This window comes from Trachypithecus francoisi, unplaced genomic scaffold, assembly GCF_009764315.1.
Source record: "Trachypithecus francoisi isolate TF-2019V2 unplaced genomic scaffold, Tfra_2.0 Lachesis_group11, whole genome shotgun sequence".
NCBI lineage: Eukaryota > Metazoa > Chordata > Mammalia > Primates > Cercopithecidae > Trachypithecus > Trachypithecus francoisi.
In genome coordinates, this window is record NW_022681456.1 from 81,205,213 (window position 1) to 81,215,616 (window position 10,404).

General features: G+C 45.6%; 1 protein-coding gene across 13 annotated transcripts in view; it reads left to right on the forward strand.

The window, feature by feature from the left end:
* The window catches only part of CSAD (cysteine sulfinic acid decarboxylase), a 30,332-nt gene extending 22,860 nt beyond the window's left edge, over nucleotides 1-7,472 (forward strand). For 11 of the 13 annotated variants that reach the window (XM_033221945.1, XM_033221943.1, XM_033221938.1 and 8 more), the window contains 7 exons: nucleotides 3,454-3,570; nucleotides 3,652-3,716; nucleotides 3,997-4,078; nucleotides 4,522-4,721; nucleotides 4,909-4,960; nucleotides 5,116-5,205; nucleotides 6,438-7,472. In XM_033221945.1, coding sequence (XP_033077836.1) covers nucleotides 3,454-3,570; nucleotides 3,652-3,716; nucleotides 3,997-4,078; nucleotides 4,522-4,721; nucleotides 4,909-4,960; nucleotides 5,116-5,205; nucleotides 6,438-6,611 — 780 coding nt within the window. In that variant the 3' untranslated portion in view covers nucleotides 6,612-7,472. Of the gene's footprint in view, nucleotides 1-3,453; nucleotides 3,571-3,651; nucleotides 3,717-3,996; nucleotides 4,079-4,521; nucleotides 4,722-4,833; nucleotides 4,961-5,115; nucleotides 5,206-6,437 lie in introns of all 13 variants that reach the window. The other 2 variants (XR_004439884.1, XM_033221947.1) reach the window with 2 other exon arrangements.
* The last annotated feature ends 2,932 nt before the right edge of the window (nucleotides 7,473-10,404 follow it).

The window sequence follows — 10,404 nt, forward strand, 5'->3', positions numbered from 1 at the left end:
CCCTAATGATTAGTGATGCTGAGCATCTTTTCATGTGCTTATTAGCCATTTATATATCTTTATTGAAAAAATGTCTAGTCAGATCCTTTGCCCATTAAAAAAATTACGTTGTCTTTTTGTTGCTACGTTGTCTTTTTGTTGCTGAGTTCTTCATATATTCTAGATGTAAGTTCCTTATCAGATATATGATATTCAGATATGTTCTTCCCACTCTCTAGGTTGACTTTTCACTTTTCTGAAACTTTTATTTTAGATTCAGTAAGGACATGTGCAGGTTTGTTCTAAGGGTATATTGTGTGATTCTGAGGTTTGAGGCACGATTGAACCCATCACCCAGGTAGTGAGCATAGTACCCAACAGGTATGTTTTGAACTTTTTCTCCCCTCTCTCCCGCTTCTTATAGTCCCCAGTGGCTTTTATTGCCATCTTTCTGTCCATGTGGACTCAGTATTTAGCTCCCACTTACGAGAACATGTGGTATTTGGTTTTCTGTTTCTGTGTTAGCTCACTTAGGATACTGGCCTCCAGCTGCATCCACGTTGCTGCAATGGAGATGATTTCATTCTTTTTTTATGGCTCCATAATACTTTATGGTTTGTATATGCCACATTTTAAAAAATCTAATCCACTGTTGGTGGGCACCTAGGTTGATTCCATGTCTTTGCTATTGGACTTTTCACTTTTTTGATAGTGTCCTTTGAAGTACAAAAGTTTTAAATTTTGAAGTCCAATTTATCTATTTTTCTTTGGTTGCTTCTGCTTTTGGTGTTATATCTAACCTAACCCAAGCTCACAAAGATTTACTCCTATATTTTCTTCTAAGAGTTTTATAGTTTGAGCCCTGAGATTTAGGCCTGTGATCCAATATGAGTTAATTTGAGGGTGTGATGTGAGAAAGGCATTCAAACTGCATTGTTTGCCGGTGCATAGCCAGTTGTTCCAGCATCATTTGTTAAAAAGACAATTCTTTCTTCAATAAGTTGTCTTGGCATCCTTGTTGTAAATCGGTTGACTGTAAATGTGAGGATTTATTTCTGGGTTCTCAGTTCTGTTCCACTGATCTACATGTCTATCCTGTAGACTACATTGTCTTGATTCAACTGTAGCTTTGTAGTATGTTTTGAAATCAGGAAGTGTGAGTCCTCCAACTTTGCTTTTTTTTCAAGATTGTTTTTGGCTAGTCTGGGTTTCTTGAATTTCCATATGAATTTAAGATCATCTTGTCCATTTCTGCAAAGAGGGCAACTGGGATTTTGATAGGAATTGTGTTCATTCATCAACATGAAACATCTTTCCATTTATTTAGGTCTTTAATTTCTTTCCACAGTGTTTTGTAGTTTTCAGAGTATATGCTTTATACTTCTATTGTTAAATCGATTCTTAAGTATTTTATTCTTTTTGGTGTTTTTGTAAATGAAATCGTTTTCTTAATTTCATTTTTAGATTGTTCATTGCTAATGTGTATAGAGATACAATTGATTTTTGTATATTCTGTCTTTTGGAAGAGTTTGTGATCTGTTACCAATTTTTGTTAAATGTTTGATAGAATTTATCAGCAAAGCCATCTGGACCTGGGCGTTTCTTTTCTTTTTAACTTAAAAAAAAATTGAGACAGGGTCTTGCTCTGTAGCTGAGACTGGAGTGCCGTGGCACGATCAGGGCTCACTGCAGCCTTGACCACCTGGGCTTAAGTGATCCTCCCACCTCAGCCTCCCAGGTAGCTGGGACTATAGGAGTGCACCACTATACACCTATTTTTTTCTTTTTTTTTTTTTTGAGATGGAGTTTCGCTCTTGTTGCTCAGGCTGGAGTGGCACAATCTCAGCTCACAGCAACCTCCGCCTCCTGGGTTCAAGTGATTCTCCTGCCTCAGCCTCCCAAGTAGCTAGGATTACAGGCATGTGCCACCACGCCCAGCTAATTTTGTATTTTTAGTAGAGACAGGGTTTTTCCATGTTGGTCAGGCTGGTCTTGAACTCTGGACCTCAGGTGATCCGCCTGCCTCAGCCTCCCAAAGTGCTGGGATTACAGGCGTGAGCCACCACGCCCAGACTTTTTTTTTTTTTCTTTTGTAGAGGTGAGGTCTCACTAGGTTGCCCAGGCTGGTCTTGAATTCCTGGGCTCAAGCGATTCTCCTGCCTTGGCCTCCCAAAGTGCTGGGATTGTAGGCATGAGCTACCACATCCAGCTGTGGTAGTCTTAAAAATTACTAATTCAATTTCTGCATAAACTTTTGTACTATTCAAATTTATTTATTTATTTATTTGTTTGTTTGTTTATTTGTTTAGAGACAGAGTCTCACTTTGTCACCCAGGCTGGAGTGCAATGGCACAATCTCGGCTCACTGCAACCTCTGCTGCCCGGGTTCAAGTGATTCTTCTGCCTCAGCCTCCTGAGTAGCTGGGATTACAGGTGCCTGCCACTGCGCCTAGCTAATTTTTGTAGTTTTAGTAGAGATGGGGTTTCACCATGTTGGCCAGGCTGGTCTTAAATTCCTGACCTCATGATCCACCTGCCTCAGCCTCCCAAAGTGCTGGGATTACAGGTGTGAGCCACCGTGCCCAGCCTTTTTATTTATTTTTGAGACAGAATCGTGATCTTTTGCCCAAGCTAGAGCACAATGGCACGATCTTGGCTCAGTGCAACCTCTGCCTCCTGGGTTCAAGCGATTCTCATGCCTCTGCCTTGGCTTCCACCTCCCAAGTAGCCGAGATTACAGGCGTGCACCACCACACCCAGCTAATTTTTGTATTTTTTAGTAGAGACGGGGTTTTGCCATGTTGGCCAGACTGGTCTTGAACTCCTGTCCTCAAGTGGTCTGCCTGCCTTGGCCTCCCAAAGTGCTGGGATTACAGGCCTGAGCTACTGTGCCTGGCCTGTTTGTTTATATTTTTTGAGACAGTTTCATTCTGTTGCCCAGGCTGGAGTGCAGTGGCACAATCATAGCTCACTGTAACCTCAAACTTCTGGGCTCAAGCAATCCTGCCGTCTCAGCCTCCTGAGTAGCTGGGACTACAGGTATGCACCACTATACTTGACCAATTTTAAAAAAAAATTTTTTTAGAGGTAGGGTCTTGCTGTGTTGCCTAGGCTGGTCTTGAACTTCTGGCCTCAGGCAATCCTGCCTTGGCCTCCCAAAGTGTCGAGATTATAGGTCTGAGCCACTATGCCTTTTTCAGTAGCATTGGATCTGCCAGTAAAACATTCAAGTTTTTTGAGAGTATGAGCTTTGGAAATAAAAATCTAGGTTCAAAGTCCATCTCTGGAGCTTCTGCTTGGATCTTTGAATCTCAGTGTTCCTGACTGCACATTAAAAAGGACAGTAACACATTGTTGTGAGGTTGAAATGGGCCATTTTAGGCATGCAAAGAGCTTAGAGCTGGGCCCAGCACCAGGCTCTGAGTTGCTTTTGAGATGACTTTACATCTTTCTCCCTCTACATTTTGGCAACAGGGTGCTGTGCCGTTCCTGGTCAGTGCCACCTCTGGCACCACTGTGCTAGGGGCCTTTGACCCCCTGGAGGCAATTGCTGATGTGTGCCAGCGTCATGGGCTCTGGCTGCATGTGGATGTGAGTGGGACTTGGGCTTGGGGGTGCGGTGGGGTGGGCTGAGCCAAGGCCAAGGCCCACGTTGTTCCTCCTGCTCCACAGGCTGCCTGGGGTGGGAGCGTCCTGCTGTCACAGACACACAGGCATCTCCTGGATGGGATCCAGAGGTGCATACAGTCCCCTTCTTCCCAAATCCCACCCTTCAAACCATTGGTTCAGAGAATCATCATGGCCTAGGGAGTTTAACATGGCTGGGGAAGGAGGCTGAGGGGAGGGGAACTGGAGAGGATTGATTGGAGCTGGGAGGTCAGACATGGCAATTCTTCCTGATGCTGGGGTGAGGGTGAGACCAAAGCACCTTTACTGGGGGCCTGGAAAAGGAGGAGGGGCTCTGGTTGGGCAGCTGGAAGAGGAGCCACTGACCTGCCTTTGCTCCACCCCATCCAGGGCTGACTCTGTGGCCTGGAATCCCCACAAGCTCCTGGCGGCAGGCCTGCAATGCTCTGCACTTCTTCTCCAGGATACCTCGGTGGGTCTGCCCCTGCCCCTGCACCAGCCCCACCTCTCTCTGGAGCTCTGCCTTCTCTATCCCACCTTAGATAAAGTTCAGGCCTTTCTCTGTTCTCCTTACCATCCCTTCTGAAGCTGCATCTCTGCTACCACCCTATCCTGTATTAGGCTCCTTCACTCCCCCCAGGGTCCTGTTTTCAAAGGGAAAAGTTTCCAGTTTTGAATTGGAGTCAGAGGTATCCTGGAGTTTCTAGCTTGAAGTTGCCAACAGAGTTTAGGAAGAACCTTGGGTATTGAGAGGAAACCCAAAGAAAGTTGGAGCCAGCAGGCAGCCATCCCGGCAGTGCCGCCTGGTTCCAGGGAAAGAAAAGGGTATCCTATGCTAAGACCCCCACAGTGCAGCCCTGGAGGAAAGCCTCGGTGGAGAGGGTAGGGTCTGACAGTCTCCTCACCCCCACATAGAACCTGCTCAAGCGCTGCCATGGGTCCCAGGCCAGCTACCTTTTCCAGCAGGACAAGTTCTACGATGTGGCTCTGGACACGGGAGACAAGGTAGTGCAGTGTGGCCGCCGTGTGGACTGTCTGAAGCTGTGGCTCATGTGGAAGGCACAGGGCGATCAAGGGCTGGAACGGCGCATCGACCAGGCCTTTGCCCTTGCCCGGTAGGCGGGTGGAGTGGGGGTGTGTGGGGGGTCATCCCTGTTCTCCTCTCCTGGGTCCCTGCCCCTCCCCCTTTCCTGCTCCCAGGGATTACTTTTCTTTTGTTCTCTGTAGCTCATTCTAAGTGGGCCTCTTTTGTCTCTGGATCTCTGCTTTTCCTCCCCGCCTGTGGTTTCTCACTGTTCACAGGTACCTGGTGGAGGAAATAAAGAAGCGGGAAGGGTTGGAGCTAGTCATGGAGGTAGGACCCCCTTCTCTTTTGTGGCATCTGCCCCCGCCCAGCTCTTTTGCAGCCCCCTAACCCCCACTAAAGCCCTAGTGGAGGAAAAAGGGCAGGGAGAGGGAAAACGGTCCCCCTTCCTCAGCTCACACCTTCCTCTTTCTCATTCCTCTCAGCCTGAGTTCCTCAATGTGTGTTTCTGGTTCGTACCTCCCAGCCTGCGAGGGAAGCAGGAGAGGCCAGATTACCACGAAAGGCTGTCCAAGGTAGGCGTGCTCTGCCGCTCTGCTTTCCCCTTAGGGAACTGATGCGCTTCTGCCCCCTGCTGGCTGGGAGTGGCATGGCAGGTCCCCTTGCTGGTGTCTTGCTCTGAGGCACGGACGCTGTCTTTTGGGTAGGGGTAGGGGTGGGGATGGGGAGGAAGGTATGTTTCTGCTAAGTAAGAAGAAGCGAGGGGTGTTACAGGAGAAGTCAGAGAAGTTACCAGTGTGCAGTACACAGAGCCCTGTGCTGGCAGTTGGGCTGGGAACTCAGGCCCAGGACAGATACGAGGCAGAAAGATCATGGAAGAGCTTTATCACCTGTGCTGGGGACAGAGCAACCCGGGAAGGCCAGTCTAGAAGTGCCACCTGGAGGCGAGGAGCTGTGTTATATCCTGGTCACTAAAGATAGAGTGGTACTCACGCCTGTAATCCCAGCACTTTGGGAGGCCGAGGCGGGCGGATCACAAGGTCAGGAGATCGAGATCATCCTGGCTAACACGGTGAAACCCCGTCTCTACTAAAAATAGAAAAATTAGCTGGGCATGGTGGCGGGCGCCTGTAGTCCCAGCTACTTGGGATGCTGAGGCAGGAGAATGGCGTGAACTCGGGAGGCGGAGCTTGCAATGAGCCGAGATTGCGCCACTGTGCTCCAGCCTGGGTGACAGAGCCAGACTCCGTCTCAAAAAAAAAAAAAAAAAAAGGTAGAGTGGTACTAGGTGCTGCAGATGATCTGAAAGGACAAGTGTTCTTGCCCTGTTGGAGTTGTTATTATAAAAGAAGAGTTACTATTTGGAAGCAATGTGTTCAAGGCAATTTTGTAAATTACTTGCTAGATCACAGGGCACAGATTAATATTATCAAAAATATTACAGGAATTAAGAGAGGGGAAAAGAAGGTGTTGACTAAGCCTTAGATGACCAAGGCTTGAAGTTAGACTAAAGCAGTGTTAGGAATCAAGAGAAAGTCAAGATTTGGCAGAAAATGGCCCACATGACAGATTTCTTGGAGATGGGAGAAATGGGGAGAAAAGCAGAAGATAGAGAAGGCCAAGCAGGTTAGAGATGACAGAAAAGGTAAACTGAGGCCAAGGTCAAGCTCTGAGCAATGTATGCTACCCCTAGAAGGTGGCTGGGTGGGAGGGAAAAGCACCTCTGGAAGCCTGGTAGGACAAGAAGCCAGCCTACCTGTCAGCCGACCCCAGGCTGCAACTGGAATCTCTCTCCACCCTCCCACAGGTGGCCCCCGTGCTCAAGGAGCGCATGGTGAAGGAGGGCTCCATGATGATTGGCTACCAGCCCCACGGGACCCGGGGTAACTTCTTCCGTGTGGTTGTGGCCAACCCTGCGCTGACCTGTGCTGATATGGACTTCCTCCTCAACGAGCTGGAGCGACTAGGCCAGGACCTGTGAGCCTTCTCCTTGCTGCCAGCCTTGATACCACCCCTCACCCGCAGAGTCGCTGCATTTCCTCCCTGTGCTCGCAAGAAAAGCCTTTGAGGCCGGGCACGGTGGCTCATGCCTGTAATCCCAGCATTTTGGGAGGCCGAGGCGGGTGGATCACTTGAGGTCAGGAGTTCGAGACCAGCCTGGCCAATAAGGTGAAACCCTGTCTCTACTAAATATACAAAAATTAGCCGAGCATGGTGGTACGCGCCTGTCATCCCAGCTACTCGGGAGGCTGAGGCAGAATTGCTTGAACCCAGGAGGCAGAGGTTGCAGTGAGCCGAGATCGCACCCCTGCACTCCAGGCTGGGCAACAGAACGAGACTCCGTCTCAAAAGAAAAAAAAAAAAAGAACAGCCTTTCTAGGCCACAGTGATCTGCACAATGTTTATATGCTTTGACCTATTAACTCTTTCTCCTAACTAAATATTTAATTTTAGGAGAGTGTTTAAATAAATTATAGTATGTCTATATGATGGAATGTCATTTTGCCATTAAAATTATGTTTACAAAGATAATTTTTATTGACATAAAAATAACTTTAATGTAATTTATGTTGAAAAAACTGAATATAAGACTTTATATACAATAATATTTGAGCTATGTTCAAAAATACATAGGAAAAGACTGATAAAATGAAATATGGCAAAATGTTAATAGTTTTCCCTGGAATAGGATAATAGGCAATTTTAAAACAGATTCCTTTAAAAAAACAAAAGAAAAAAGCATAGACTCCTTTATATGTTTTGAGCTCCCTCCCTTTTATTATGTAATGAATATGTATTACTTTTGTAATGGGAAAATAATAAAGTTAAAATTTTAAGTGCATTCTTTTGATATGTTTTTGAAATTTATGAACATTCAACCAGCCAAGCACGGTGGCTCACGTCTGTAATCCCAGCACTTTGGGAAGCTGAGGCATGAAACCCCGTCTCTACTAAAAATACAGAAATTAGCCAGGCATGATGGCGGGTGCCTGTAATCCCAGCTACTTGGAAGGCTGAGGTGGGAGAATCGCTTGAACCCAGGAAGTGGAAGTTACAGTGAGCTGAGATCACGCCATTGCACCATAGCCTGGGCGACAGAGCAAGACTGTCTCAAAAAACGAAGCAAAACAAAACATTCAATCAAATAATGGAGAACTTTATTATTATTTTTTAAACAAGATATGGCCGGGTATGGTGGCTCAGGCCTATAATCATAGCACTTTGTGAGGCTGAGGTGGGAGAATCGCTTGAGCCCGGGAGTTCAAGACCAGCCTGGGCAACATAGCAAGACCCATCTCTAAAAAAAAATTTTTTTTTTTTAAATTAGCCAGACATGATGTTGCACACCTGTGGTCTCAGCTGTTTCAGAGGAGGTGATAAAATTGCTTGGGCCCAGGAGGTTGAGGCTGCAGTGAGCTGTGATTGCATCAGCACTCCAGCCTGAGTAACAGCGTGAGAATTTGTCTCAAAAAAGTGAAATAAAAAGATGTGTAAGAGAGGAACAATTTTTTTTTTCCCCCGAAAACCTTTAATGGGAGAGAAAAAGCAGAATCACCCTATAATCAGTTTTACTTTGGTGACATTGAAACAAAATGGACACGGATTGGATCTTGAAACCAGAGCCTTATGTAATTATCAATCTTGAAAAATCTTAACATGCACACAAAGATTTTTCTTCTGAAATTTAAACAACAGAAAACGATAATGACAACTAACCGGCAACCAAACCACTGCAAGTCCTGTGGTTTTGTTACTGTCTTACATAAAAACATCCATTTAACGTTTTTTTTTGGGTGGGGGACAGAGTCTCACTCTGTCACCCAGGCTGGAGTGCAGTGGCGCAATCTCGGCTCACTACAAGCTCCACCTCCCAGGTTCACGCCATTCTCCTGCCTCCGCCTCCCAAGTAGCTGGGACTACAGGTGCCTGCCACGTGTGGCTAATTTTTTGTGTTTTTAGTAGAGATGGGGTTTCACCGTGTTAGCCAGATGGTCTCAATCTCCTGACCTCATGATCCGCCCGCCTCGGCCTCCCAAAGTGCTGGGATTACAGGCGTGAGCCACTGCGCCCAGCCAACTTTTTTTTTTTTTGAGACGGAGTTTCACTCTTGTTGCCCAAGCTGGAGTGCAATGGCATGATCTCCGCTCACTGCAACCTCTGCCTCCCAGGTTCAAGCGATTCTCCTGCCTCAGTCTACCGAGCAGCTGGGATTACAGGTGCATGCTACCATGCCTGGCTAATTTTTTGTATTTTTAGTAGAAATGGGGTTTCACCATGTTGGCCAGGCTAGTCTCGAACTCATGACCTCAAGTGATCCATCTGCCTCGGCCTCCCAAAGTGCTGGGATTACAGGCGTGAGCCATTGCGCCCAGCCTATCCATTTAACATTTAAAATCCTAGCTGGTATTGTTTCTCAATCACTTTTTGGGAAAGAGACATTTAGCTACACAAGTTATTAAGGACAAGTGGCAAGTCTACCAGAACTTTTTGTTATTTCCAATTCCTAAAAATATCATTTATGGAAACAGTAATGTGGCCATGTAAAAGTCATCCAAAGTTATTTGAAGAGCAAATACAGACTGTACGAACCTAGCAAAAGAACATCCAAATCTCCGACGCAATTCTTTTGACCATTTGGAGAAAAAAACGCCTTTCATAAATTGCTAGTAATTCCCCTATAAAGTTGTTATTCTCATTATGAATGGTATTTTAATTTCCTCTAATAATAGAATTTTTGACACCTTCAATGTAAACTCCAAACTCTACTCTTAAAGGATTCTGTGTATCTGCAAAATGTCTCAAATATAGAAAAAAAAGTCTTATTTTCGACTCAAAGCAAGGCCAGAAAGCAAAAACAAAAATAAAATCTTCAAATTCCTTGAATCATCTCCATTTGAGAAATATTTTAAAGAGAAGGCCAGAAGAACAGAACATAAAATCAGTTAATCACCAGTTTTTTTTTTTCTTTCAACTTTATAAACTGATGTTTCTTTTCCTCCTTTCCCAAAATTCAGCCTCAGAATCTCTGAATTCAATAAAGGTATACTCTATATTTTAATTATTTATTTTTGAAGTTTCTGTCTCATCTAACTGGAATGTAAGCTCTGAGAGCAGAGAGGTTACATTTTGCTACCTCCCAAAATAGTGCCTGGTGCTTACGAGGTGGTTACTTTGTTGAGTGAATGGTTCATGAGCTCTGGAAACTAGCTGGTTTGCTCTCAGTCATACAACTTTTTAAAAAATAAAATAGAGACAGGGTCTGGCTATGTTGCCCAGGCTGGTCTCAAACTCCTGGGCTCAAAGCAACCCTCCAACCTCAACCTTCCAAGGGCCAGGATTCCTGGCAGAGCCGCTGCACCCAACCGTTCACACAACTTGTAAGTGGTGGAATCAGAAACTAAGCTCAGACCATCTTACTCTGGTTCTTAACTATGGATCTGACCGGCTTCTGTTGACAGGTGTATCTAATTCATAGGTGTGTCCGTTAGGACTGTACACCTTAATAGCCTTAGTAGCCTAACCTTAATAGCATAAATTATTAACCATGTGCTGTGGATCTACTGCTTGCAGGAAGGTCGAGGCCATTCCCAGGTTTAGTCACCCATCTTGCCCTTGGCCTGGGGAAATGATGTTTCCCTCAAATAGGAAAATAAAGGCATTGGAAATGCCTGAGTGGGCTGAGTGGGTTGCAGTGTTAGAATGATTTTTTGTTGTCGTTTGGTTTTGATTTTGGTTTCGGTAAGAGCAAAGGAATCAAAGTATCCTAGTCTCTA